Source organism: Chaetomium globosum, genomic scaffold (assembly GCF_000143365.1).
Source record: "Chaetomium globosum CBS 148.51 scaffold_6 genomic scaffold, whole genome shotgun sequence".
Taxonomy (NCBI): Eukaryota; Fungi; Ascomycota; class Sordariomycetes; order Sordariales; family Chaetomiaceae; genus Chaetomium; species Chaetomium globosum.
The window spans coordinates 2,027,933-2,055,927 of NT_165981.1; the positions used below are offsets into that span (position 1 = coordinate 2,027,933).

Here is a 27,995-nt window from a genome sequence, read left to right on the forward strand (position 1 = left end):
CAGAGGGCGGGCGATGAGGAGCAGGACGAACGCGCCGAAAAGAGGAGGAGACAAGAGGCGGAGGAAAAGGCGAAAAAGGCAAATATGAGTCGGGGGGTCAAGAACCTGATGAAGGTCAACACCTCAGGGATGAAGAAGATGAGCGATTTCTTCAAGAAGAAGGTGTAGGCCTAGGTGGGTGCTGTGCTCATATCATGCACTTGGTTATCCATAATATGTACAGATCTTGGTGGATGGTCAGGTTTCAGGCGTTCAGGCTTGGCATCATGGTATGAGAATATAATCAGGATAACATTTGCTCTCGCAAAATGGCTGCTCATCGCACGCCCCTTGATTGGGATCCTCTTGTATACCCAAACCCTCCCCTGCCGATACCCGACATGTTCCTCGAGCTCGCAACACTGCTCGACGTAGTATCGGCACCGTACGCCGTCGACGAAGACGAAGCCGCAGCGCCCCTTGTCACCCCCCTTGTTGCCCCTCTGGTTACCCCTCTTGTTGCTCCTCTTACCCTTCCCCTCGTCACTCCTCGACCAACTCCTCGAGATAATGACGATGGTGTGCCCGCGGCTCTCCTCCTCTCCTCCTCTTCCGCTCTCCTCTGAATTTCCTCACGGCGCTGCTCCGCTTCGGCTGCCCGCCTCTCAGCCTCTTGCTGCTTGCTCAATGCCTCCTGCTCCATGTCGGCGACATCTTGTGTCGAGCCCTTCCACTCGGGGTTCAGGAGCAATCGTTGGTTGTGTTCTGTCTGTGAGAGGATGCGTGTCCAGGTGTTGAGCAGGGTGGACGCATTGTCTACCGTTTTGGAAACAGTCTGTATTGCAAGAAGGCCAGTCAGTGCATACATGCACACAGAGTGGCCCGTGATCCAACATACCCCCATGTTCCCCTTGGCCCTCTCCAAGGTGCCAATAACCCCCTCAATCACCTCGTTAATTTTCCTAACCCCATCTAGCTCCTTTCGCAGTGCGGCTTCTCGGGATTCATCGGTATCAAACCGCGAGTTCTGGTTGGTAGGTGTCTTAGACCGGCCAGCTACAGGATTGGGCGGCGATGCAAAAGTGTCTTCATGATCGGAACTATCAAAGTCATCGGCCATGGTCGGAATAAGGCTTCGTTGGCCTCGTTTAGCGGCCACGTTTGTGTATGAAACAGAATCAAAAAATCTGGGGCTTTCATGCCAGCATTGGGGCCTCCTGCATTGGGCAATGGGGATGACGTTGCTTTGTTGAACTTTTTGTGCCCTTCCGGCACATGCGTTGTTTGAGATGGGATTTGGATGGGGGAGCGGGGGATTCAACATGGGGTCTGTCACGCCAAAGACGCGTCTTTGCAAATTCGTGGGGTTTCGCGTTTTGGCGCGTCAGGGCCCCACTCCTTCATGACCAAAAAAACCGAACTTGACAGAAAGTAATGAAACAGAAAAGTCAATGAAACCGAGCAAAAGGATCAGGAAAAACGGATAGAGCAAAGTAGATAGTATATAGAGTAAACCTATTTTTTTAGCCTCTGAATGACTTTCATTTCGTTCTTGAAGCCGAAGGTTTGGTCGGCACCTGCATTTGGGGTTTCGGATTTTTTGTTCACGGGAGGTGCCATTTAAGCGATGACCAGGGGGCTGGAGCCCAATGGGAGGTTGGTCATGTCCTCGCGAGCATCGGCAGACCGGTCCCAGCCCCTTCCTCGAATTCATTTCTCTCCACCTTCTCCATTGCGATCCGGGCACAACCCGTTTTTCGCACTCTCCATTCTCGAATGCACAATCGCTCCTATTCTACTGCCAGGGCCCCCAGCATATCTTATTGTTGCCCCAGGTGCTTGTTATTGTGAATTGGCGAGTTGCGCGATTTGTTCCTTGCGTTGGTACGAGCTTAGAGTTCATTGCAAGCACTTCCTTCGGATCTCGGGAAACAAGCGCTCCCTGCCAGCTCCCTGGATCACAGAACAACTCGCTTCAAACTCCACAATACCTTGAACAACATTCTTGATCACCAACCTTGATCGCACTTCTTCATCGCGCGTCATACTCCCGGCTTCACACATTTCATTGAGCATTGATAACTAGGAGGAGAAAGGGATCACGCGTTTCAAAATGGCGGACACCATGAAACCAATCGTTCCATCAACACCTTCCCCGGGACCGACCTCGAGAATCCGGACACCCACAGCGCCTCAGCACGGCTACTCAGATTCTTACGAACCATACTCGCCCCGCAAATCTAGCCGCATCGCGCAACGGGCCACAAACAGAACACCTTCCCCGCAACCTCCGCGACATCGCGCATCCCATCAAACCGAAGGCACAACGGCTTCACCCAAGTCAACTAAGAAGCGCTTTATTTCCACCATGGCGACACCCGCCATTTCGCCGCAAAAGAAGCGCCTACCTCCCCTTGACTCATCTCGCAGGGCTTCAGGCACTCTCACTGCTGAAGCGACTGCGCATGCTGCAGTCGCACTGGGACTGTCGCCCGCGCCCACGCCCGCGCGCAAGCCAGAGTCACTTTCTACTCGCAGAGGCGCAGCAGCTAGTGCTGGAATGCTCATGACGCCGGCCAAGACGCCTCAAAGGCCGCCTAATGAAAAGGTCAAGGCTAAAGTCAAGTCGGTCGCACGCAATCTCTTCCACAGCGATGAAGAGGAGGCGATGCCGAGCCCGCGGAAGGTGCGCACACAGACCGACAACCCCGACAGCTTCTATAGCGGCGATGCTGCGGAGACGTCGTTCCAGATCTTTACCGACTCCCACGAGCGCATCCCCGAGGTCGACAACAGCGTCGACAATCCCTTCTACGTCGGCCCGAACCCCGTAGCCCCCGAAGCGCCGAGACGTCGAAGCAAGCGCAACACTGTTTCCATCCCCGGCGAAGGCAAGGTGCCGATCGATGAGGCTATCCGTCGCGAGGACGGCATGTTGATTGTTTTGTATGTGATCCCACCTTTACCTTGATGAACATTCCTTGTACTAACATAAATTTACAGCCGCGGCAAGAAGCAGTTCCGTAAATTTACGGAAATGGATGAGCCAAGCAACCGCGATGGTCTAGACGAGGGCGAAGGCGGTTTGGAGAGCGCGGTCGAGTCCCCGACGAAGAGGCACTTTACCCGTTCCTCGATCAAGCCCCGTCTGCTCTTCCCTACGGCCGACTCGGACGAGTCAAAGGAGCTCGACGAGGACGAAGAAGCAGCAACCGACATCGAAGACCACGTGTTGGCCGGCTTAGAGGCGGACAAGCCAGAGACCCCAGCAGACATGATCGACAAGACACCTGGTACTCCGGAAGCCCCGCGATACGCGCCGGCGTCCCCCCCGACAACAGTGCGCACAACGCGTTTTAGCAACAAGAAGAGTGCAGAGCCCACCCCGAAGCCGAAGAAAGCCGCCAAGCGCAGCCCGTTCGACAGCTGGCCCCGGGTGAAAGGCGGCTCTCATAGCGCCGGCCAGAAGCGGTCCGGCGATGACCTCTCTGCGGCTGCTCCGAAGCGCACAAGGGCTTGATCATCGTGTGTTGGATTTGTACTGGCGAACAGCATTCTGGAAGACCGTGGCGGGCTTTCACTCGGAGCGGGGATGACTTATGGATTATTTTTGTTTTCTTCGGCGCGATTTCGGCCTGCATTGATTTACAATAACGGGGTCCTGGGAGGGAAAGAGTTTCGTGGTTGCTGCTTAACTCGGTTCTGTTTTCGTTTCGCACGCTTTATGGTCTTATGGACCTCTCGGTGATCTGAATCGATCAGAAGCCGGAGGCAACGGGCTTGGACAGAGCGGTATCCGGGTTCACTACCTCCCGGGATGGATTACGACTCGTTTGTTCGGAATTGGGAAGAATAGGTAGGAGGGGACCTATGGGTTAGATGGCCAGGTCGTCCATGTTTGTATTTATCTCGGCACACAGGCCGCACCTATAGTGCAGCCGGGCATCAAGTAATACATCAACAATGAGGTATCAAACTTTGGAAGCTAGTCCAAGTTTTCAGCTTGGCATTACATTGCGTTTCTCTGTTTGCCCCTTTGATAGACGGGCCTCCGGTAGCCTCCGCTCCGGCCCGAGCTTGGCACACCGAGAATACCCCACCTCTCTCCCACATGTTCCGGCAAGAAAACGTCAATAGAGGGGCAGAGGGGCAAGCAACTTTGCCGCCCAACAATGCCTGGTCTCCTGGCTTAAAGTTTCAGGTACTTGCAACCCATAAGGTGGTACTTTTTTCTTACCTAACCCGATCTCAGTTCTCATTCTTCCCCCACTCCTCAAACTTTCAAACTTATCGAACTTGGTTAAAAGTCAAAAAACAAACAAAACTTTGTCAAAATGCATATTCTCGTGGTCAATGACGACGGTCCGCCGTCTCCCCACTCATCTCCCTATGTCCATTCTCTCGTTCGGGAGCTCCAAGCCCACGGGCACACCGTCTCGGTCTGCCTCCCACACACCCAGCGTTCCTGGATCGGCAAGGCACACATGATCGGCCAAACCGTCAAGCCACTGTACTACCGCCCTCCCCCGCCGTCCGCTCCCGCCGCGGGCCTCACACACGACGGTGGCGACGACAACAACAACAACAACAACAACACCAACAACGAAAGCAAACAACAACCCGCATCAACCCCAGCCACCGGCACTGGCACCACCGCAGGCCACGGCACGACGCACCCGCGGCCCAGCACACGCCGCGGCACCGAGGAATGGATCCTCGTCGACGGCACGCCAGCCTCGTGCGTGCAGATCGGCCTGTACCACTTCTTCCGCGACCGCGGGCCCGTCGACCTGGTGGTCAGCGGGCCCAACTACGGCCGCAACACCACGGCCGTCTTTGCCCTCAGCAGCGGCACCCTGGGCGGCGCGCTCGAGGCCGCCGTCTGCAAGCACCGGGCCGTGGCGCTGAGCTACGCGTTCTTCAGTAGGAATCATGATACGGGCATCATTGAGAAGGCGACCAGGCAGGGGGTGAGGGTCATTGAGGCGTTGGTGAGGGATTGGCCGGCGGATGGGAGCGTGGATTTGTATAGTGTTAATGTGCCGTTGTTGGAGGGGTTGGAGAAGGGGAAGGTGCTGTATACCCCGATGCTGCAGAATTATTGGGGGGCGGGGAGCTGTTTTACGGAGGTGGATGGGAGTGTGGATGGGGAGGAGGAGGAGGAGGAGCGGATTCGGGAGGGTGAGGGGAAGGTCGAGGAGGAGGATGGTGGTGATGCTGGGGAGGGCTCGAGTGCGTGCCATACGCACAAGCACTTTAAGTGGTCGCCGCGGTTCACGGACGTGTATCAGAGCGTGGAGGAGGCGCCGCCAGGGAATGATGGCTGGGCGGTTAAGGAGGGGCATACAAGGTACGTGATCGGTGACGTGATCGGTGATGGCGTGACCGTCGCTGTGTGAGGATGTTGACTGACATTTCTTCTCGCAGTGTTACGCCCCTTAAGGCCAACTTTTTCCAGCCGGCCACACAACTGCACGGAAAGGAGTTGCAATTGTAAGTGTGGAGTTTTCCCCTTTTGATTTGAAGCAGATTCTGGCGCAGGTCGGACGGAGTAATACGGGTATGATATGTGCAATTTACCAAATAGAGGATAGAGCAGGCGATCTAGAAATAGACGATACGCTCCTCTCACCTCCGTCCGCACTGCTAGCCCTGCATGGTGTAGTCCAAGTAGCCAGGACGTTGTCTTACGGTTTGTGCTCTCCCAGGGGAGCTTCTAGGAGCTCAACCTTTGGAGCTATGCCCGAGTCCGTGGTAGGCGCTTCGGCCGCCCAGATTCAAGATCTTCCGATTAGAACAAAGCGGAAGCCTCAGGTTTACGCGCTGGTCGACTATGACGACGATTATGTGCAGCCCCTGATCATGGCCGCCATGAAGTCCCTCCTCCCGGCCGACAGCTATACCCTCGTCAAACCGCCATCGAGTTGGTCCAAGTCATCGCCGGAAATTACGCTCCCGGACCTCATCGCGGAGCCCAGCGCCAAGGTCCTCCAGATTATGCCTTACGAGAGCATCGACTTCGACTTCGCCTCGTCCCACCCCGATACGTGTCTCGTCAACAGCTACGTGATCCGCAAGGCACTCATCCGGAAGCACTTCCTTTCCGCAACCGTCGACAATTGGGTGGCGAAGCACCCCGACTCGGTGCTCAAGACACATGTCAAACGCAGCGAGGCGTTCGAAGTGGATTTCGCCGAGTTCTTGGACGACGCTCTGATCGAAGCGTTCGATCTGCGCGAGAGCTTGGACAAAAATGCCGCTGCCGCGTACGGAGCGGACGGAGATGAGGATGACCCCGAGAGCGTGGCGGAGCAGGGTGACAATAGCACTCCGGCCGCAGCCACGGTCGCCGAGGGCAAGGGGGAGAAGGAGGATCCGACCGAGTGGTGGATCCTCAAGCCCAGCATGAGTGATCGCGGGCAGGGTATCCGGCTGTTCAACACGATGGAGCAGCTGCAGGAGATCTTTGACGAGTGGGAACCCGAGAGCAGCGACGAGGAAGACGAAGACGAAGACGGCAACGACAACGAAAACAAAAACGCACAAGATGACGCTTCACAAGGAGGCGGAGGCGGAGGCGGAGACGACACTGGCATCATGACCTCGCACCTGCGGCACTTCGTCGCACAACCCTACATCCAAACCCCCCTCCTCCTACCCCAACTCAACAACCGCAAGTTCCACATCCGCGTCTACGTGCTCTGCGTCGGCAGTTTAAGCGTCTACGTCTACCGCGGCATGCTGGCCCTCTTCGCCGCCAAGCCGTACCAAGCCCCCGGGTCCAAGTCCAGTTCCAACCCGGACTCAACAACCCCCGACCTCGACGCCCACCTCACCAACACCTGCCTACAAACCACCACCCCCGACGGCAACACCATCGACCTCGTCCACCGCCTCGCCGACCTACCCCTCCCCACCCAACAACTCACCTCCCTCACCGCGCAGATCTGCGCCGTCACGGGCGACCTGTTCGAGGCGGCCGCGCGCGGCATGACGGTGCATTTCCAGCCGCTGCCGCAGGCCTTTGAGGTGTATGGCCTGGATTTCCTGGCGGATGCCAGCGGCACCGCCTGGCTGTTGGAGGTCAATGCCTTTCCCGACTTTAAGCAGACGGGGGCGGGGCCGGCGGGTCGGGTGGTGGGTGGGTTCTGGGAGGGGGTGGTCAGGAGGGCGGTGCTGCCGTTTGTGAATCCTGGTGCTGGGGGTGTGGAGGGGAAGAGTGATGGTGATGACGGGATGGTGCTGGTTAGGGAAGTGGATTTGGGGAGGCGTTGGTAGAGCAAGCACGTTTGTCTGTTTGTTTGTTTGTTCGTTCGTTCGAGGCACACTCACTTACACGCCCTGACGGCGGCGGCGGCTGCTGCAGGGTTGGTTTGGTTTAGCTGGGTCTTGGTATGTATGTACTTGCTTGGTATGAGGGGGGAAGGTCCTTCGGGTGGAGGCTGATATGTGCGGTTTGGGCTTGATGATGCAACGACGTTGTACCGGCGCTAGTTACCAATAACGTGGGATAGGCGTCCTTGGTAAGCGGGTGACAGGCTTGGTAAGGAGGCTTAGACGGGATGGGTTGAATCTAGGTTCCGGATTGGGACGGGCGGCTGCTTCGGATGTTGTCTTGAGAGGTTGGGACCACAAAATAAAAAAGTTGGGGATGGTCGGGTGTTAGTACGCACACGCATTTTAAGCACCCTCCGGCCAAAAAAAGCTGAACTCCAAGTGTAGGTGCCACAAAACCTTCGACTAGAGGAGGAAAAGAAAGCCATTCGGAACCCAAATTCAGCTTTTTATTTGACTCGGTTTCTTTTATTTTAAAATATTTTGCCTGGTTTTCTTTACCTCTGCTTTTCCTTGATTTTATTTATCCTTTCTCTTTTCTTGTTTCTCTTTTCTCGACTTTCGAGCTCAGCTTTTTTCGGCCAGAGTGTGCCCAGATTAAAGTTGCCTTGCATTCCGTTCCGTGGATGGTGGTGCCATCAGGGGGTAAGCCTATTCTGACTGGAGTTGCGGTTGGCTTGTCAGAGAGGAGTCCCAGGGTTACATCAAGGCTCTCTCTCTTAGTTCCTTCAATTCCGCTCCTTACACAGTATCCAGGTTGTCAGAGTTGCAGTTGTATACTTCGTATGTGACGGTCCTTGTTTCCTTGTCCTAGACCGGAAGTTGGCAGGTTGCTCTCCTGACACCCCCCTTCCCTCCGTTCCGCCGCGCCGGGGAAGTAAACAGAAACAGGGTCGCCGACGGTAAAACTAACACCACGCACCCATGCCAACACATCATTCTCGATCGCTCAAGACTTTCTTGGAAGGGACTCAGTGGCGCCAAGACATCAATGTCTCCGGAGCGGACTGGTCCCGAACTCCGCATGGTCATACATTTTTGTTGCACTGCCTCACTCCGGCGGGGGGAAGGGCGGGAGACACGACCCAGAAGAGAAGCTCGGAAAGCGACAGATGGACTCTTGGATATGAGGGGTTTTCTTGTCGGGTCCTTCACTTTCTCTTGACTGGATCTGTATTATCGTCATTTTCCACGCCACGGACGGGAATGAGACAGTGTATCTTGGCAAAGAAGAATGACGGGGACGTTTGACTTGTTGCTTGTTGCCAGGGATGAGGTACCCGCCAGTAGCCGACCTGCCCTTGGTTCGTCTCCCAGAGACAAACGGCAAGTGGTCGCGCGACCAATAAACGCTCATTTTCAAGGCACGCGTTCGGGAAGGGTGTCGGTGGCCAGACGCCCAGGGAAAAAGCCTCGCTCGGTGACCGCTAACTAGGGAGGAGGGGTTGACCGCCGAGTTGGGCGCTCGGTTTGTTCCGACGCGCATGCGACCGCTGTCATGTATGTACTGTATGTACCTTGTACACGACTGAGGAGAGACGGACTGCAGTCCATGGGAGACCTGCCGTTACAGGAAGTTACTCATGTAAAAAAACGCGGTGGTCTAAGGAAGAGAGCTCTGGAGTAAAGACCAGCATTGTCCGTTTGTCAAAAAAACGCCACCGGTGATGATCTGGCTGGGTTCACAACTTTCACTCGTTGCAGAGAGGTATTGGCGGTGATGGGTGTTGGGACGAGCCTCACTCTGCTGGTCTGGTGGGGAAAAAAACCAACAGCGGAGGAAAGAAACTGTGCGTTGGCTGGATCATGTTTGTTTTACTTACGGTCCAAGGCAAAGCGGGATAGCACTCGGTTTGTCTGGTGCTTGAGACACTCATGTTGGGCTCAGCCACTATCACGCTTGAAGACTTCCCGTTTCGACTCTCCGGATCTGCCACGAGCCGGTGTTGATTTGCACTCCTCGAGCGGTAGTCAAGAACCTTAACTGCGGTAGTATTCATATGGGAACGCGAAGTGCCGAACCATGTCACGGCTAATTATCGCTGTCGTTGGCGGGTTGCCATGTGTTCACGGTACACGGAGAGCCAACCGTGCAGGGGAGATCGACGTCGGATGGGGGTGGCTGAGAAGGTATCACCCATCCACGAACCTGCTCGGGCGTCATGGGCGTCCGACCTCAAACCTGCAATGACATATTGAGGCCGACGCCGTGTCGTATGTGTTGTCTGTGATGGCGGGTATGTGCTTGCGAATGTAATGTCTTGCCACAAGTGGGCCTAGCATCGGGATGCATCATTCGTGTCGTCCTGCTCTTCGGTGTTGTCCATACCTGTTATCTCAAGAGTGCTTCGCGACTTCGCAGCATGGTGTCGCAGTGTCATCCCATCCTGCCCATTTGTCTGTTCCTCCACCACGTAGCACGAATGGATCCGTTCGCAGAGGGGGGTGACAGCCGATTAAATCGAGGTCCTCGGTCATCTTAGAGTTTGTCCCGCATTGTGGTTGCTTCCAGAAGGTTTGGCTGGGGACCAATCGTAAGAGAACAACCGGTTTCCAATGGGGAGAGGGGAGCGTTTCATGAAACAGGCACAACTCCAGAGTAGGTGTCGAGGTGGGGACGGTTCAAACTTCCCCAGCGTGCCCAACTATACCACCATGTGTAAAGGTGCCTACCTACTATGTAGGTACGTCAGGTGCAGTACACTCGGGGCGGTAAGACTAGCCGAGGCGGGTGGGCTTGTCAAGCAGGATATGGCGCGCACACGGCATCAAGATCGCCTCGTGGAGTCGAGACCGTTGGCGGCAAAACCAACCGAGGAGTTTGACGATGCTGCGCCCCGATTACGCGCTCGATTGTCCGGTGGCCATTGCTATCACTGACTGTTCATCATTTTATGCCCGCGATGGATACCAAGGCCGGGATACCAAGGCCGCGAGGCGAGCACTGCCATCTTCAACGGAACAGGAGGAGGTTGGTGATGAGACTTTCTTTGTCGAAGATTACCTATCTGGCTCGGGCCTGGCTGTCTCGGTACCTCCCGACTGTGTATGGCAGCGATGATCGAACACCCCTGTGATCGACGACTCTGCCCCAGGTTTTGCGGGGTCGAAAATCTGGTTCTGGTCGGAAAAGCGCATGCTGTTTGTTGTCGGAGATGGAGAATATCGTTACGGAATACCGACCTGAAAGAAGCAGCTCGTCAACAAACCGGTGGGTTCGTAAATTACCGATGGGAGTGGGAGATGAAATGATGATGCGGTGGCTGCAAATGCTGGAGCCGCAAGTATCAATTCAAGGTCTTGGCGGGGCTTTCCACCAGAGCCGGAGCGCCAATCGAGATGCAAATCTGCGGGCTCTCCCCGCTTCCCCTTTTCGAATTTGGAGGGAGCCCCACCGGACAGCGAGTCTAATCTCAGAAACGCGACCATAGTTTTCTCTTTCTTCAAATTTTCAAAACCAAAGAAGCAGTTGCTGAATCTCATGGCGGATGGGCTGACGCCGATTACTGTATAGCTGACGGCGATAGCAACTTGGGTCTTGTCATTTAATAAGCCGTGTGGGAATCGGTATGTTTTTTGGCGCCGGAGAATGCTGCGATGCGAACGGGAATGCTCGAAACAGATCTCTGTCGGCGGCTGCGAAACCGTGGCACAGCGATGTTGGACAAAAATCTCCCCACAAGGGGTTACAGCCAGTTCGCCCTGCTTACTTGGGACTGGATGAAAGAGGCACATGCGGGAGGCATCCTTGAATACCAGGTAACTTCTTCCCTCGGTATATTACATGTACAGATGTATTGTTGCTCTTCTCCATTACACATATTACACAGTATGAGGGCGCCTCGGCCCTGGGCGACGAAAGGAGAAAGAGGTTGCCTCTCAATTTATGAGTGGCAAGTAACAGCAGCCTCCAAGAAAGGAAGGAAATCGAGTTTGCGGTCAGGTTGCGGTGACTGAAATGATGCAAGGCGCTCGGCATCCAAGATAAGTGACATGGCATCCTTGTCAATGGTGATGTGCTTGGCAAGGTGCACAGCCCCAAGCCTTCTTTCTTGGCAATACGGGGGTACCAACGAAGTGGGCACCTGGGCCTCCTGGCACTCAGTGAGCACCCACGGCACTGCATTGGATTGCCTCCCTCAGTTTCCAAACGGCATCACCCCAATTCTCCATTCTTCCCCGACACTCCTTTCCCGGCTGCTTTGATCGGGTTTCGACTTGCCATTGGGGACGTCAGAACTGTCAATGGTGATGAGACCGGCTCAAACTCTGTCCTAGCGCTTCCCGGCTGCACTGCCCCGGAACTTCTTATTCGTTGTTGCACAAAACTACACTTAACTTGTTGTAATCTGCCCACAATCACTCGTCGACTTGTTCGGGCTTTTCACCCAAAAACGCGTCTTCCTCTTCTTTCGGTGCCTTACCACCAACCTTACTCTTTACTTCCTCTCTCTGTGCTGCATTGCATTATACTACATAAAATCTCTACAAGAAATTTTCAAAAACAACTAATTATCCCTAAATCTTTAAATAACCACCTACAATCTATATCCACAACATCATCCCTCACCACACAAACTCAACAAAACAACCCAATAAACCCATAATTACACTTTACCAACTACCAACCTATAAACTAAACAATACAACCCAACAACCCATTACAAAAAACAAAAAACCACAAACTACCTCTCAAACAATTCTTATATCAACCCTCAACAACCCCACATACCCATCCATACAACATATCTCCTCCTCTATTCCCCCCTAAAACATAAACACATACACTAACAACCCCAACCCACTCCCTCAGCTACCATGGCAGCGCCCAGCCAGGATAGCAACGATGGCAAGGATGGCGAGTCGGCTCCCGCTCGCCGACCCAGAGCGTATGTATTCCTCCCTCGCCGCACCGCAGCACATGTTTGATGGACGCCGTTGTTACACCTGTTGCTGCCAGCCGAGTCCTGACAATGTCTGGCAGCCCTACCATTAATATCGATACCACCGCCGTGGGTTCAGGTCAAGCACCGGAACCGGATGCACCTGAAGTAGGCCCGCAAGCCGTCACGAACCCTCCCGTCACCCACAGCAACCCGACCGACACCGCGCCAGCCTCAAACGAGCGCAGCGTCTCTCAGACGAGGCCCGAGGTGCAAGCCGCAATGGCCTCGGATGCCAAGGACAGCCGCCCTACCAGCCCACACAATGTCCTCAATCCCTTGTCGTTTCGGGGACCCGGCCCTAGCCAGGGCTTCCTCGCCGTCCCTAACACCCAGCGCTCGCGCCAAAATTCGGTCAATTCAGGGGACGATGCGCGCTCCGTCACCTCCTCCCAAGGAGAGACCGTTATTGGTGCCTCGTCTTCTGGCGAGAAGAACAGCCCCCCGTTTGACAGGTCCGGCAATAACCGAATTATCAACGACGAAAATGCTCTCAAACCGGATCAGGGGAAGGAGGCCGAGTTCGAGGTGGAGAACAACCCTTTCGCCTTCAGCCCCGGCATGATGAGCAAAATGTTTGATCCCAAGAGTTTGTCGGCCTTCTGGAAGCTGGGCGGCCTTGCTGGTATCGAAAAGGGGCTGCAGAGCAACCGCACCACAGGTCTAAGCGTGGATGAGACCAATCTTACCAGCGCGGTTTCTTTCGAGGACGCCACCTCCCGCTCTTTGACCAAGGCGCAGACGGAGGGTGCCGCCCCTTCTTCACCCAGTGGCCATGCGGCGTACTCTCCGGCCCGTGATTCGTCGACCGAATCTTTCTCCACGAGAAAGCGCGTATTTCACGACAACAGACTGCCTGAGAAAAAGGGCAAGAGCCTTCTCCAACTCATGTGGATCACATACAACGACAAGGTGTTGCTGTTGCTGTCGGCCGCTGCTATTGTCTCTCTCGCCGTCGGCCTCTACCAAACTTTTGGCCAGGAACACGATTCTGATGAACCCAGCGTCGAATGGATCGAGGGTGTCGCAATTATCGTCGCCATCGCAATTGTGGTTCTAGTCGGCTCTATCAACGATTTCCAAAAGGAGCGCCAGTTCGCCAAGCTGAACAAGAAGAAGCAGGATCGCTTGGTCAAGGGCATTCGGTCCGGCAAGACGATCGAGATTTCGGTTTTTGACATTCTGGCAGGCGATGTTTTGCTCCTGGAGCCTGGCGACATGATACCCGTCGACGGCGTTCTCATCGAGGGCTTTGGCGTCAAATGTGACGAGTCTCAGGCGACTGGTGAGTCGGACATCATCCGCAAGAAGTCTGCCGACGAAGTCTTTGCCGCTATCGAAAACCATGAGAGCCTGAAGAAGATGGATCCCTTCATGCAGTCCGGCTCTCGCGTCATGGAAGGTGCCGGCACATTCATGGTCACCTCTACCGGCATTCACTCAAGCTACGGCAAGACGATGATGGCTCTAAACGAAGATCCCGAGGTCACGCCCCTGCAGTCGAAGCTCAACGTCATCGCAGAGTACATCGCAAAACTTGGTGGCGCCGTCGCACTACTTCTCTTCCTGGTGCTTTTTATCATCTTCTGCGTTCGCCTCCCCAGGCAGTATGCGAACTTGACGCCGGCAGAGAAGGGGCAGCACTTCATCGAGATCTTCATTGTTGTTGTCACCATTGTGGTCGTCGCTATTCCCGAAGGCCTTCCTCTCGCTGTCACCCTGGCGCTCGCCTTTGCTACCACTCGCATGCTCAAGGACAACAACCTCGTCCGCCACCTCAAGGCGTGCGAAGTCATGGGCAATGCGACGACGATTTGCTCCGACAAGACCGGTACTCTTACCCAAAATAAGATGCAGGTTGTGGCCGGTACCATCGGCACGGCCCACCGGTTCGGCACCACGACGACTCCGGAAGAGCAGGATCCTATGGATCGGGACGTAGAAATCCCGGAACTCATCGCGACACTCAGCCCCGAGGCAAAGGATCTGTTATTGAAATCCATCTCGCTCAACTCCACAGCGTTCGAAGGGGACGTAGACGGTGAACACACCTTTATTGGCTCCAAGACCGAGACTGCGCTTCTCATTCTGGCCCGGGAGCACCTTGCGATGGGCCCTGTCAGCGAGGCGAGAGCTAACGCGAAGACGCTGCATCTGATTCCTTTTGACTCCGGGCGCAAATGCATGGGCGTGGTGATCCAACTGGACAACGGCAAAGCACGGCTCTACGTCAAGGGAGCCTCCGAGATCATGCTGGAGAAGTGCACTCAAATTCTACGGGATCCATCCAGCGGACTAGCTACCTCGACCCTCACCGAAGAAAACCGGGAAACCCTCAAGAAGTTGATCGAGACATACGCTCGGAACTCGCTGCGAACCATCGGCCTTATCTATCGGGATTTTGACCGGTGGCCGCCCAGGCCCACCCGCCGTTTGGGTGCCGAGAAGGACGAGATCGTTTTCGAAGACATCTGCCGGAACATGACCTTTGTCTCCGTTGTTGGCATTAAGGACCCCCTGCGCCCTGGTGTCCGCGAGGCGGTTCGTGATTGCCAAAAGGCCGGCGTCGTGGTCCGCATGGTTACCGGAGACAACAGAATAACCGCCGAGGCTATTGCTGCGGATTGCGGTATTCTGCAGCCCAACAGCGTCGTTCTCGAAGGCCCCGAGTTCCGCAACATGACCAAGGCCCAGCAAGACGAGATCATTCCCCGGCTCCACGTTTTGGCACGGTCTAGCCCCGAAGACAAGCGCATCCTGGTAAAGCGTCTGAAGGACCAGAACGAAACGGTTGCCGTGACGGGAGACGGTACCAACGACGCGCCCGCCTTGAAGATGGCCGACATCGGCTTTTCCATGGGCATTGCCGGAACCGAAGTCGCCAAGGAGGCGTCTGCCATCATTCTCATGGACGACAACTTCAACTCGATTGTCAAGGCGCTGAAGTGGGGTCGTGCTGTCAACGATGCCGTCAAGCGCTTCCTCCAGTTCCAGTTGACCGTTAACGTCACTGCCGTCGTTCTGACCTTCGTATCAGCCGTTCAGAGTGCTGACCAGACATCTGTCCTCACGGCCGTCCAGCTTTTATGGGTTAACCTCATCATGGATACCCTCGCTGCGCTGGCTCTCGCGACCGACCCCCGCAGGACAGCGTTTTGAACCGCAAGCCCGAGCGGAAGGGCTCCTCGATCATATCCACGACTATGTGGAAGATGATTCTCGGCCAGGCCGTGTGGCAGCTACTGATCACATTCCTGGTTTACTTCGGGGGTGTCGACGTCCTTCCTGGCCCCGATGACATGACGGAATCGCAGATCCATACGTTGGTTTTCAACACGTTCGTGTGGATGCAAATCTTCAACCAGTGGAAGTAAGTAGAGATTGATGAGTCTCCATTACGAAGTGAATAGGTTTGCTAACTTTGTACAGCAACCGACGTCTGGACAACCATTTCAACATTTTCGAAGGCATGCACAAGAACCCCTACTTTATCGTCATCAGCGCCATTATGTGCGGTGGTCAAGTTTTGATCGTTATGGTTGGCGGAGAAGCATTCCGCATCGCGCCCGAGGGTCAAACGGCAGTCATGTGGGGCATCGCCATTGTTCTGGGCGCCCTCTCGATCCCGGTTGGTGTCATCATCCGCCTCATCCCAGACGAGCTCATCGAGAGTTTGATCCCCGCGTCCTGGAAGCGCAAGTCCGAACCTAAAGTTCCGGGCGTCACTGTGTCGGATGATGACGAGCGCTTCAACGCCTACCCCGACGCGCTTGCCGACATCAGAGAGGAGCTGGCTTGGCTCAAGCGCATCAAGGGCGGTCGTCTTAACAACCTCAAGTTCGCCATGCAGCACCCGCGCGAGACGTTCATGCCCCGCCGGAGCCCCGCCCAAAGCCAGGACCACTCCCGGTCGAACTCGATCCACCGCCTCCCGCAAACACCCACACGCGAGGACAGCTTCGGTTCGGTTGTCGCCCCGACTCCTGACTCGCGCCGGCGTAGCAGGAGCATGCGCTCGCGGTCCAACAGTGCTCTGGGTGCTGCGACTGTCATGACGGGCATCGTGGCGGGCAGTATTGCTGCTGGCTGGTCACCGATCGACCGCCGCGGTGAGCCGGACTTTGGGCAGTTCCCGCGTCCGGGCCCTTCGTCGGGGCAGGATGCTAGGAGCCAGTCCCAACCACCAGCAAGCCAGTCCGTCCTGGGCGAGCAGATCCTCTCGGACGAGCCGCAGGAGATGGGCGAGGAGTCGTCGGAGAAGAAGCAGACTGGGGCCGAGGACGTCCCTATTCTGAGCATGCCGAAACCGCGGTCTCCTGCGACTCCCAGGCCGGAGGATAGCTGAATGGCTTCTGGATGTTCACGGTAACAACATACCTGGCAATGATACCCAAACCTCTAGGCTCGCACACCCGGGACGACCGGACCCGGAGCGTCCACCGGGGTGAGCGTGTGCTCTACCGACGACTCTCCACACTGGAACACTCAGTCACGGAAGCCCGATCGGCACCCCGGCGGCGACCCGGGAGAGCCGATTCGTTGTCCATGTGTATATTACTGTACAAAGCAGGAGATAGGATGCTGCAACGTGGTTGTAGGCAAATGGGAGAAGATGCGGAGACGACATACGAAAAGCTGGGTGAGCAGGTGAAAAAAAATACGGCGTTGGCGGCATGGAGGCACCTGCCATTCTTCTGGCCGGCTTGCCTCCTTTTCTTTTTCTTGTTTCAGACATACTCGGTAATGGCCACGATTTCCTTTTTTTTTTGTTTTGGGAAGCGGCGCCTGGCGAAGTAGACGGGGTTATATCATCGATCGTTACTTGCGAAGTACATACTTATCATCATGCCACCAGCGGATGGACACGGCTCGGCTCACTTTTTAGTCTTTTACACGAAAAAGCATTTTCGGTTTTCGTTCTTCCTCTTCTTGTATGGATTTAGGTCTGAACCGGTCCGGAGTCCCGCAGTACATAGTTAGCTAGGTACCCGTTTGGCGAAATACTTGTTTTGTCTAGTGCTCATTTGCAGACTACAACTACTGTGCTTACTGTGTACTGTTGTTGGATTCAGGTTTCGAGACACATCAACCCACACACCATCCCACCATTTTGGGGCTTGTTTGCTTTTGCTTCCACCGCTCTCAAAATGCAAACACTCACACCCCGAGAGTCATGCCCAGCCGGAACCAAATATCCACGGAGCAACCAACCATCCGGGCTTTGCGTATGTATGTATGTACCAACTTACTTGGTTGGGTTTGATCAACAAACCATGCCGGAATGCCTCCGTTAGTCAGGACACAGCTGCTAAGAATAACCCGCAGCTGGATGGATGCGCCGCAACGTTGGCGCATCGCGAAAGGTGAGATGTTGTGTCGCAGCCGGGAAGAAAGTGTTGGAAGTCTGACGCAGGGGCGGGGCGTGGGTGGGCGCTAGCGAGGATGGGGGAGTTAGTTGCCTGCCTGCCTACCTTGGTATGGAAACTCACGCACAGATGGAATACAGATCCGTAGTTCCAGGGCATGGGTTGTTTAGTGACCTGCATGGCCTTTTGTGGGAAAGGGGTTGAGGGTAAAAATAAGTTTGGGGTATAACAGGGAGATACCAGACGGTGTTGAGTGGGTTGGGGTAATTGGCGATTGCGGGAGAGGGCCTCGGGCCGTTGGCTTTGCTTGCTCTTGACTTGTTCGGCGCCTCCGAATGCCCACCCCACGTGCCTAAGCGGGTTCACAACTCCCCGGGACTGAGAGAAATACAAATAGGCCTGTGTTTAACTATGGTTTATCTACAGCCCGAGATAGGTTTAGCTAGAGAACAGAGTAGGCAAAAGGCACACAAAACTCCCTTTGGAGAATTGTGTATGGCTACTGGCTGCTTCGGTACATCCCGAGATCCCCCCGATTTCCCATCATCCACAATTCAGTTACACAGTTCCGGGCGTTGCAATGTGATTCCCGCAAGTTAACTCGTTACGGCTGAAAACAAAACAGTCTTCGCCCCCCTAGAATCGTCTCATGCCGCCCCTTGTGCTGGCCCGGTCTTTCCCTCACCTGCGAATTTCTTCATCTTAACAGATCGGCAAGAAAAGAAAACAGTCGCCGTTAGTTCCCAAGCCCCAACTCCCCAAATCCCCAAACCTGGCGACACGAAATAAATACATCAACAACTTTTGCACTTTATTCGCGTTTCTTCGCTCCCCGAATCTTCTCGGGAACTCGCTCGATCTGTCGCATATGCAAACGACCTGACTTGCGATTTGAAATTCGCCGCCTATCGTTTCTACACATGCGTATTTCCGTCCGCAACATCCCAGAACGTCCCTGCTCGATCAGACCACGTTTATTCAGCCCCGATTTTGAACCATCTTGCTCTCTCAATTGCCACCCATCACTGACTCGCACCCACTCTCCTTGCCAAGACCACCACCGCACTCGCGTTACTCCCTGACCTTGCTGGCGTTCTCTCTTCTCTCTCATCTCTCACACACTCTTTCCACATTGTTCACCACTAAATTCACAAATTTGTTCATAGATAGCCCTGGTGCTTGTCTTGTTTCTCATTGGGCGCGTCGTTGCCTTTTCCCACTCCGTGTCTCACTGGCCACTCTCTCACTTTGTGTCGGCATTTCCTTCTCACACAAAACACCAATCACTCAACCTGACACACAACACACGACAACACATCAACCACATCACCACACCGCCCAACCCATGGACTCGTCGCGTCGCGCCTCGGCCAAAAATGGCACGACTAACGGTTCTGCTACCACCAGAAAGCCCAGCACCAGAGTTAAGAATGTGGTCGACTATGATGAGAAGCGGGCTTTTGTAGAACTTGCCGACGAGACCAGTTCCAAGCCAATCAACCCGGGTTTGAGCGAACTCGAGGAGCGCGTTAATGACCTCAGCGAGTCGTGGGAAACCGAGTCTCTTTTTCAGGATGCTCTCGAAGACCTGGCCGAGGATCGCTTCTTCACCGATGGTTAGTTCAGTCGTCGAGGCCACATGTGCCCATCTTCGTCAACGACATCTGCTAACAAATGCATCCCATAGATCCTGATGCCTGCACCCCGGATGAGGCGACCAAGTTTCGCCAACTCCTGCGGTCCATTGGTCCCACCGTCTTTTGTGAGAGAACCATCGGTTCTGGCCTTATCAGCGCCAAGAAACTACTCACTGCCTTTGGCATCCGCCCGCCCGCCTTTCTTGAGGGCGCCGAGGATGAAGCTTATTACTCTCTACTGAGCCTCGCGCTTAGCCGTGAGCTTTCCAAGCGGGCCAAGCTGCCCAAGTACAACTCGGTCGATGACGCGGTAGACCTCCTCAAGAAGTCCAAGAACATCGTCGTCCTCACCGGTGCCGGCATCTCCACCTCGCTCGGCATCCCTGACTTCCGTTCCAAGGGTACGGGCTTGTACTCCAAGCTCGAGCATCTCGGCCTGAGCGACCCCCAAGAAGTCTTCGATATCACCGTTTTCCGCCAAGATCCTACCATCTTCTACTCGGTCGCGCGCGACATCCTCCCCAGCCATGACCGCTTCTCGCCGACGCATGCCTTCATCGCGCTGCTGCAAAACAAAGGCAAGCTCCTCACCAACTACTCCCAAAACATCGACAATCTCGAGGCCAAGGCCGGCATCCTCCCAGAGAAGCTAGTCCAATGCCACGGCTCCTTCGCGACGGCCTCCTGCGTCAAGTGCGGCCACCGCGTCCCCGGCGAGTCGCTCTTCGCCGAGATCAAGGCGGGCGATATCCCGCGGTGCCGCAAATGTGCGCAGGGCAGCCGCACGACATCCAACAGCAGCAACGCGAACGGGCGCAAGCGTAAGGTGCAGCGGGACGGGACCGACAAGAAGCCGCGGCGGCGGCCGGGGGACTACGACTCCAACTCGGACTCGGAGTTCGACGCCGTGCCCACCAACTGGTCGTGCGGCGTCATGAAGCCCGACATCACCTTCTTCGGCGAGCCCCTGCCGGACGAGTTCTCGCGCCGCCTCACCGAGCACGACCGCGACCTCGTCGACCTCGTCATCGTCATCGGCACCAGCCTCAAGGTCGCCCCCGTCAGCGAGGTCGTCCCCTTCCTCCCCGCCCACGTGCCCCAGCTCTACATCAGCCGCACCCCCGTCTCCCACGTCAACTTTGATATCGACCTGCTGGGTGATTGTGACGTGGTTGTGGCTGAGCTCTGCCGCCGTGCCGGCTGGGATCTCGACCACGAGATGGTGCCCGAGGGTCAGGTTGTGGAAACGACCCCGTCTGAGGGCTGGGGTAGTCGGCATGTCTTTACTCAGGTTGTGCCTGCTCCGCCGACGCCTAGTGAGGAGAAGGTTGATGGTAAGGCTCAGGCCAAGGTGAAGGCCGAGGCTGAGGCTAAGGGGGGGGAAGAAGAAAAGGAGAAGGAGGAGGAGCAGCAGAAGAAAGACGAGAGGAGGGAGAGGAGGGAGAGGAGATCGACGTGATGCTATTCTCATTCATTTCTCTTCTTTCTCTGCTTTACGTCGCACAGCATGGCGTTGCTGTTGGGCTTGGCGTTTGTTGTCCTTCTCTCTCTCTTTCTCTCCCTTTCAGCCTTTTATCCTACCTTCCTCTCTTTTCTTCCCTTCGGCAAGAGGCATGCATGATACCCTGTTTTGTCTTCTTTTCTTCTTCTTTTCTTCTTCTTCTTCTCTCTCCTCCCACCACACACCACACTACGTGGCACCGCGCCGGCTCTCCCCGCCTGCTTCCTCAACCAAAGAGAAGAGAAATGTAGCCTTGGCCGTGTATCTTGACGTCGTCCCGCCCCGCACCGCCCCGTCCGCACTCCACGCTTGGTGTGCAGGGCGAGGGACGAGGGGCATGTTGTTGGCTCTGCGGCAGAGAGGATTTTTTGGACTGTTCTTGTTCGGCATTTGCGTACGGAGTTGTGTGTCTTTTGTTGTTGTAGGGTTCTCGGGAATGGTTTTGACGATGTTGCGTGGTTAATATCGGGGGTCTGCGTTTCCTGGCTGCGCCGGTCGAGAGAAAAAGGTGCGCTGAGATCGCTAGTTGTGTAGGATATAGAAGTACTGATTTGGTGTTACGGCTGAGAGTTCTGCTCGGGCTTGCGGTGCGGTCCTAAATGGGACGGTTTCACCTTCTGATGCTGGTAAACGTCTCTGGCGTAGTAGTGTATCTCAAGGATGTGGTTGAAGCAAGCCTGGCAAGCCAAACACAGCTCCCCGACGCTGATCCTAAATCAAATTATCGTACTGCTAAACCTCATTCAACCTCCAATCCCCCCTACGCCGACCCAACACCCAAGCTTGGGAAGGATGGATGAATCTAAGACATGAACCAAGACCGACCAAGACAAGACAGCCCGGAAAAATCTCAATTCGCCGCCTAATCTCAATTCGCCGCCTTCTACAACAGACTCTCATACTTATCCAACCCCGACTTTTGCCCCTGCCCTTGACCTTGCCCTTGCCCCTGACTTTGACTCTGCCATTGACTCTGTTGCTGCTGCGCCAGTCCCATTCCCATTCCCATACCCGTACCCATACCCGTCATGCTATTCATACTCATGCCATTACCCATCCCCATCCCCATGCTCGTGCCCGCACCGGTGCCCGCGCTCATATTCTTCATCGCCGCCATGCCCATCCCCATGCCCATGCCCATCCCAGGGTTGGCTGAACCCATCTTGTTGGCCGTGGCGCCCATTGATGCCGGGCTGTTCATACTGCTCGTGCTATTCATACTCCCTAGCCCGCCGAATGCCGGTGTTGATGTTGTTGTTGTGATGGGAGGCCGTGGGGGCTGGGTTTGTGAGGCGCCGGGTGGCGGCGCAAGGCTGAAGCCGGAGAAGCTCGACGTTGCGGTGCTAGTGTTGGTGTTGGTGCTCGGTGGTGGTGGGAGGGAGAAGGTGGGTGCGCGGTTCTGGGTTGGTTGTTGCTGTTGTTGGCCGAGGGAGAGTGAGCCGAAGGTCGACGTGGGTGGTTGTTGTGTGGTGGGTGGAGACGACCACAAGTTGTTGCTACTTGGTGCGGCTGCGGCGCCCCAGTTGATAGATGGTGCTTGAGGCGTTAGGGGCGCCGATGCTACACCGGCTGCCTTCTGAGCTGGTTGGAGAGGCTGTGAGAACTGTGTGGTTGTCGGTGTGATAGGTTGGAAGCTTGCAAGGTCTGGAGTGACTGTTCTGAAGCCGGGCTGTTGGGCTTTGACGGCACCAATCTTGTTGGCCGGGGCTGCTGCCAGGGCTGCTGGAGCTGTCGACCAGGAGAAGGCGGGTGCCGGTGTCGAGTTTCTACTACTCACGGTCGGAGAGGTGACAGCTGCGCTTGACGCCATGTTATCCCATCCCGAGTCCATTGGATTGGCAGAAACCCCGCTAGGCCCTCCCTTCACGAGCGACTCAAAGTCTGTTTCGGTGGCCCCGTTTGCATCGGAAGGATGAACCGGCAATTAGGGCCGGAAGGACATGAAGTCGTCTTTGATGGCGGGACGAGCTGCCACTGCCGCCGGCCAATTCCCTGCAGTTTCTTAGTCTGCTCCCTCCTCCACCCTGCTCGATAGAGACTTGATAAGCTCCATGAACGACTGGAACTGTTTGAGATCCAAGAGCGGGCCCAGACTCATACTCCATAGAATCGGTAGGATCTCCACGGCGACGAACTCGGCGTCCGCCACTTTTCCAACGACTTGGAGAACATTAAGGGCCGCTATCATAACGGCGGGCTCTCTGGTCTTGATCACTTTGATCAAGGGGACGATCTTTTCTTGCAGTGGTGGAACTTGTCGAGCGCGGTAGACGAGGTCGCCTTCTTCTGCGGGCCTAAACCATTCAACCCATCGTTGCCACTGGGGTCGTTGGAGCCGCCACAAAGCGTGACGAAAGCTTGCAAGCCCCTGACCTTGATCGCAAGACTGTTTGTTTTGCTAAAAATAGTGGCAATGACGGGAAATAGCTCGTTCTTGATGGTACTGAAATCGAGCTGAGGCAGGACTGATGGAAGACTCCTCAGCGCTGCGTCTACGAGCGAAGGTGTGGATGATTCCAGGGCATTAAAGATAATGGGTAGGACATCTACAAAGGTGTTAGCTATCACTTGATCATCGGATTCCATTAGTGCTTACCATCTTTGAACTCTTTGCCTCCGCAGTTGTCACCAATGACGGGGAGTTGCTCTATCACGACCATTAAGCCAGCGTCACGGGCAGCATCCTTCTCCTGGGTTTGTTTGGCGTTGGCAAGAATCTCCTTCAAGCTAGGCCGCACCTTTTCGGTGAAGGCTCTCCTCCCTGACGGAAGAAGTTCGATGATTTTAAAGACGTTGTGTAGGATTAGAGAGATGAGCTCTTTGTCCTTTAACTCATCGAGGAGGGCGGGCAGCAGCTTCTTTTCCATTACCGACTTGGGAAACGATGGCAGTACTTTCATCAAGCCCCGAAGAAACTGCAATTTCTCGTTCGGCGTCTTGGCGGGGAATGCGTCTAGGAAGCGGATGGTGGACACAAGGATGTTGTTAAAGAACTCGCTCTGCTGGAACTCGCTTGCCGTCATACGTTGGGCGGGTCTCCGTGTGATGAGCCTCGGGAGGACATGGGTGGTGAGTTCCTTGGGTAACGCGCGGGATGATAGAAAGTTGTTGGTTGAGTTCGGTATGCTCTGTGAAGACTGAAATATACGTTGGTAGGCAGATAGGCTACTATTGCAGGATATGGGCGATTTGTGAGGGGAGTTGTATAATGAGATAATCAACAACCCCAAGCTGAACATATCGGCCGACGCCGTCAGGTTATTGTCGATGACAAAGTCGGGCGATGTATAGTCGAGATTCAGCTGGACGGTTCGAGGTAAGCTCGGGGTGTGCCTCAGAACTTCACGCAAATTGATGGGTTGCATGGAGCTCTGGGTGGTCGAGTTTTCCAACGGGCCGCAGAAAGACAGACCGCTGAGCTTCCAGTCCGACTGTTCGAGGTCAGTATGGCGTCTCGAGATAACGGGCAAACGTATGACCTGCCTTAGCGTTGATGAGGATGGCATCTGGCGTAAGGTTGCCATGGACAAGACCGGCATTGTCATGGAGAAACTCTAGCGCTTTGCTGACTTGCAATAGCCCCTTCTGTATCTCCAACTCATCGATCTCGAGCTCCCGCCTCCTCCGGTTCCCGTCGGCGTCTTCGGTCACATATCGGCTCGTCCGGCCTCCGGCCCCACCCCTCTCCTGGTCATCCTTCTCTTGCAGTAGCCCCGAGAGAGACGCAGTCACGGCTTCGGCGACGAACTGTAATCCACCACCCCTGGTCTCCTCGACGGGTTCGACCACTTCCAAAACGCCAGGGTGTCGCAGCTTGGCGATGGCCGAGGCTTCCTTTTTTAGGCGTTCGATAACGGCTTCGAGAGCCTTTTTGAAGTCTGCCACCTCGGCGCGCGTCATACCGTTGCGGTGGGCATCGAGTGACTTCTTATCGAACACGAAGACGGAGCATTCCTTGCCTGTCTTCTTGTTCTTGGCCGGGTAGATCTTCCATGGTCCGGCAGTCGAGGTGAGGTTCGGCGAGATGGTGTAGTTGGACGAGATATTCGTCGAAGAAATCGACTTGAGCGCGTTGGCGAACATAATGGGCCACTATCATCTGGCTATCATCGCGGTTGCCCGTCGAGGTAGGGCGATGCTGACGCTGTCGTCGTCAGCTCGAATGGAATGCGCCGGATCAGGTTGGGGCCAGAATTCTGCGGCCGTCCAGCACCAACTGCGGAAGGGAAGCAATCGTCTTCAGAGACCTAATCCATTAAATCGCGTGTTGGTTGACAGAGTTTAGGCGGAGGCGGGTATGGCCTAGGTTGGAGTTTTGTAATCGCGACTTGAACTCTTAGGTTGGATTCAATGAGCTGCATCTCGAATTACAGGGGAGCCAGCCGCGACAGCAGGGGCTACCTGGTTATTTTAGCAGTCTTCCCCACGACTTGCTGTGGTCAATGCGTTTTATTAAGGCGTATTGCTAAATAGACAGTGATTTGCCTTTCCACCAACTAAGACAGATCGGCGAAGGAAAAAAAAGATAAAGAAGCTCAACCATCCAACTGCAAGTCATCAGAAGAAAGACAATCCGGTAAAGGAGGTGAAGGTGACCCCGCTGCTTCTTAGTTTTGGCTGTTATCGCATTGAGTCGGCTTGCCACGGCTGATGTATTCTGTATCTCAATGCCATAACTAGGGCTACCCCTGCCCAATCCGCCTTGAAGTTCAGGGTCCAGACCTGCGTGATTGGCCCAGCCCAACCAAACTGCGTATCGCGGGCCTCCGATTACGCTCCGAGAATTTGGTGAATCAGAACGGCGACCTGGAGGATTCACCCGTCCCATCCCATCGTTCGCGGTGTTAAGTAATCCCCGCCTCGCCTTGGATCTGGACCTCTCGCCCCGACTTTATTTCGGTCCAGCCCGGTCTCCCCGTGCATGATTGTGTTGCGAGAAAAGTCAATTGGTTATCCTCCCAAAACCCAACCACCGCAACCGCAAACATGATACGGCGACTCATCCCCCGATGCGCTCCTCGCTCGGCGGCGGCCTTCATTGCGCCGCGGCGGTCACCACTGGGCCTGTTCCAGGCTACGCGCCAGTACAGCGTCAGCCCGGAGGTGGCATCCCAAACCAAACTCCAGGACATTGACCCTACCCAGGTGGTGATCAACAAGACGTCCCAGCCCAAGCCGCTCCTGAAGTCCGAGGACCTGGTCTTTGGGCGTAACTTCACAGGTAGCTAGCTTCTTGTGATATGACAGCGCGAGAGGACATGCGCTGATCTACTTTCGCGCAGACCACATGATCACCGTCGAGTGGGATCAAGCGACTGGCTGGCAAAAACCGCACATCCTGCCCTACCAGAACCTGTCGCTCGACCCGGCCAGCTGCGTGTTCCACTACGCCTTCGAGTGCTTCGAGGGCATGAAGGCGTACAAGGACAGCGAGGGCAAGATCCGCCTCTTCCGCCCCGAGAAGAACATGGAGCGGTTCAACAAGTCGGCCGCGCGCATCGCGCTCCCCAACTTCAACTCGACGGCCTTGATCGACCTCATCGCGCAGCTCGCCAAGCTCGACAGCCGCTTCATCCCCGAGGAGCGCGGCTACTCGCTCTACCTGCGCCCGACCATGATCGGCACGCAAAAGACCCTGGGCGTCAACCCGCCGGGATCGGCCATGATCTTCGTCATCGCCTCGCCCGTCGGGCCCTACTACCCCACGGGGTTCAAGGCCGTGTCGCTCGAGGCGACCGATTACGCGGTGCGGGCGTGGCCCGGCGGCGTGGGCGACAAGAAGCTGGGGGCCAACTACGCGCCGTGCATCGTGCCGCAGCGCGAGGCCATGAGCCGCGGGTTCCAGCAGAACCTGTGGCTGTTTGGCGAGGAGGAGTACGCGACCGAGGTCGGAACCATGAACTTCTTCGTGGCGGTCAAGAACAAGCAGACGGGCCAGAAGGAGCTGATCACGGCGCCGCTCGACGGCACGATTCTGGAGGGCGTCACGCGCGACTCGGTGCTGTCGCTCGCGCGCGAGCGGCTGGCGCCCGAGGGGTGGAACATTGTCGAGCGCAAGCACACCATGGGCGAGCTGGCCGAGGCCGCGAACGAGGGCCGGCTGATCGAGGCGTTCGGCGCGGGCACGGCGGCCATTGTGAGCCCCGTGCGGCACATCAGCTGGAAGGGCCAGCTGGTGAACTGCGGGCTGAAGGAGCACGAGGAGTCGGGCGAGGTCGCGACCAAGATGAAGAACTGGATCGAGGCGCGGCAGTACGGCGATGACCCGCACGAATGGAGCTACGTGTGCTAGAGCGGGGGAAGGGGGTGTAAAAGGGGCGGATTGGGTGTAGACTTGTATATAGCGTGGGGGTAATTATGAGCGTCGATGTTTCATGCCATTTTTTTCATGATCGGTTCAGTGAGAAACTCAATTCAACAACACGGCTACCGCTGAATGGCAGCACCTCTATCGGAATGGTGGTCTAGCTGGACCGTATGCCGGTACCCACAGAAGTTTTGACGCAACGAAGATGACGGCAAGGAAACAACAAGAACAACGAACGACAACGAAACAAACCATGTACATCCATCTATGCGGGGCATATGTATGCGTTGCATGTCCGTCCGTCTGTCTTCTTCTCTACCAAGACCAAGCAAGCTCCCAAGCTCCCTCGACAAGACCGACCCATCCGTTCCCCATGCATCCACCCCTCTATTTCTTCTCCGGGTCCTCCAGAATGCCCTCAGCCTCCAGCCTCCTCCTCGCCTCTTCCAACGCCCAAGTCTGAATACTACACCCCAACAAAGTCAGCCACAGCAAAACCACAAATCCCGCATTACACCACGCACACAACCCCCCCTCCCCCACCCCCCCGAAAACCCCAACCCCCCAAACTCCAAACTCAAAAAAAAAAGAAAAAAAAAGAAAAAGAAAACTCACGAAGTATCCGGCTTCCACGCATACGCTACCGCAAAGACAATCATGCTCCCCCAGAAGCCATAAAAGAAGGGGCCCTCCCACCCCTCATTCTGGTACTTCTCGCCGGGGCGCACGCCCCACAGCCATCCGGAGGGCGGGTCGTACTGCATGCCGCCGCCGACGGCGCGGCGCGGGGAGGCCGAGAAATATCGGTAGCGGGCGGGGACGACGGCCGTGATGGGTGCCGTGGCGAGGGAGAGGGTGCTGCGCACCGCGAGGCGGGCGTGAGGGCGGAGGGCAGACATGGTTGTTTGTTTTTTTTTGTTGTTTTGA

At 55.7% G+C, this 27,995-nt stretch overlaps 11 protein-coding genes across 11 annotated transcripts in view; 8 read left to right on the forward strand and 3 right to left on the reverse strand.

The window, feature by feature from the left end:
• The window catches only part of CHGG_08985 (uncharacterized protein), a gene marked incomplete at both ends in the record, with an annotated part of 1,298 nt that extends 1,130 nt beyond the window's left edge, over positions 1 to 168 (forward strand). The window contains one exon of the mRNA XM_001226911.1: positions 4 to 168. Coding sequence (XP_001226912.1) covers positions 4 to 168 — 165 coding nt within the window. The remainder of the gene's footprint in view (positions 1 to 3) is intronic.
• A 148-nt stretch (positions 169 to 316) lies between these two features.
• CHGG_08986 (uncharacterized protein) lies at positions 317 to 1,099 on the reverse strand (the record flags this gene model as incomplete). Its single annotated transcript, XM_001226912.1, has 2 exons — positions 317 to 814; positions 878 to 1,099. The coding sequence occupies 2 exons, from the start codon at positions 1,097 to 1,099 to the stop codon at positions 317 to 319; spliced, it is 720 nt and encodes a 239-aa protein (XP_001226913.1).
• Positions 1,100 to 2,092: 993 nt separating this feature from the next.
• CHGG_08987 (uncharacterized protein) lies at positions 2,093 to 3,499 on the forward strand (the record flags this gene model as incomplete). Its single annotated transcript, XM_001226913.1, has 2 exons — positions 2,093 to 2,925; positions 2,983 to 3,499. The coding sequence occupies 2 exons, from the start codon at positions 2,093 to 2,095 to the stop codon at positions 3,497 to 3,499; spliced, it is 1,350 nt and encodes a 449-aa protein (XP_001226914.1).
• An 814-nt stretch (positions 3,500 to 4,313) lies between these two features.
• On the forward strand, positions 4,314 to 7,257 carry CHGG_08988 (uncharacterized protein; the record flags this gene model as incomplete). The annotated part of the gene is made up of 3 exons (XM_001226914.1): positions 4,314 to 5,329; positions 5,407 to 5,472; positions 5,688 to 7,257. The coding sequence occupies 3 exons, from the start codon at positions 4,314 to 4,316 to the stop codon at positions 7,255 to 7,257; spliced, it is 2,652 nt and encodes an 883-aa protein (XP_001226915.1).
• Positions 7,258 to 9,969: 2,712 nt separating this feature from the next.
• On the forward strand, positions 9,970 to 10,375 carry CHGG_08989 (uncharacterized protein; the record flags this gene model as incomplete). The annotated part of the gene is made up of 2 exons (XM_001226915.1): positions 9,970 to 9,998; positions 10,063 to 10,375. The coding sequence occupies 2 exons, from the start codon at positions 9,970 to 9,972 to the stop codon at positions 10,373 to 10,375; spliced, it is 342 nt and encodes a 113-aa protein (XP_001226916.1).
• A 1,757-nt stretch (positions 10,376 to 12,132) lies between these two features.
• Positions 12,133 to 15,416, forward strand: CHGG_08990 (uncharacterized protein; the record flags this gene model as incomplete). Its single annotated transcript, XM_001226916.1, has 2 exons — positions 12,133 to 12,203; positions 12,299 to 15,416. 2 exons carry the CDS (start codon positions 12,133 to 12,135, stop codon positions 15,414 to 15,416), a joined length of 3,189 nt encoding a protein of 1,062 aa, XP_001226917.1.
• A 310-nt stretch (positions 15,417 to 15,726) lies between these two features.
• Positions 15,727 to 16,602, forward strand: CHGG_08991 (uncharacterized protein; the record flags this gene model as incomplete). The annotated part of the gene is made up of 1 exon (XM_001226917.1): positions 15,727 to 16,602. One exon carries the CDS (start codon positions 15,727 to 15,729, stop codon positions 16,600 to 16,602), a length of 876 nt encoding a protein of 291 aa, XP_001226918.1.
• Positions 16,603 to 18,968: 2,366 nt separating this feature from the next.
• Positions 18,969 to 20,719, forward strand: CHGG_08992 (uncharacterized protein; the record flags this gene model as incomplete). The annotated part of the gene is made up of 2 exons (XM_001226918.1): positions 18,969 to 19,239; positions 19,311 to 20,719. The coding sequence occupies 2 exons, from the start codon at positions 18,969 to 18,971 to the stop codon at positions 20,717 to 20,719; spliced, it is 1,680 nt and encodes a 559-aa protein (XP_001226919.1).
• Positions 20,720 to 21,644: 925 nt separating this feature from the next.
• Positions 21,645 to 24,844, reverse strand: CHGG_08993 (uncharacterized protein; the record flags this gene model as incomplete). The annotated part of the gene is made up of 5 exons (XM_001226919.1): positions 21,645 to 22,530; positions 22,801 to 23,129; positions 23,180 to 23,307; positions 23,358 to 24,192; positions 24,290 to 24,844. The coding sequence occupies 5 exons, from the start codon at positions 24,842 to 24,844 to the stop codon at positions 21,645 to 21,647; spliced, it is 2,733 nt and encodes a 910-aa protein (XP_001226920.1).
• Positions 24,845 to 25,747: 903 nt separating this feature from the next.
• CHGG_08994 (uncharacterized protein) lies at positions 25,748 to 27,053 on the forward strand (the record flags this gene model as incomplete). Its single annotated transcript, XM_001226920.1, has 2 exons — positions 25,748 to 25,982; positions 26,044 to 27,053. The coding sequence occupies 2 exons, from the start codon at positions 25,748 to 25,750 to the stop codon at positions 27,051 to 27,053; spliced, it is 1,245 nt and encodes a 414-aa protein (XP_001226921.1).
• A 402-nt stretch (positions 27,054 to 27,455) lies between these two features.
• CHGG_08995 (uncharacterized protein) lies at positions 27,456 to 27,967 on the reverse strand (the record flags this gene model as incomplete). Its single annotated transcript, XM_001226921.1, has 2 exons — positions 27,456 to 27,534; positions 27,684 to 27,967. The coding sequence occupies 2 exons, from the start codon at positions 27,965 to 27,967 to the stop codon at positions 27,456 to 27,458; spliced, it is 363 nt and encodes a 120-aa protein (XP_001226922.1).
• Positions 27,968 to 27,995: the final 28 nt, after the last annotated feature.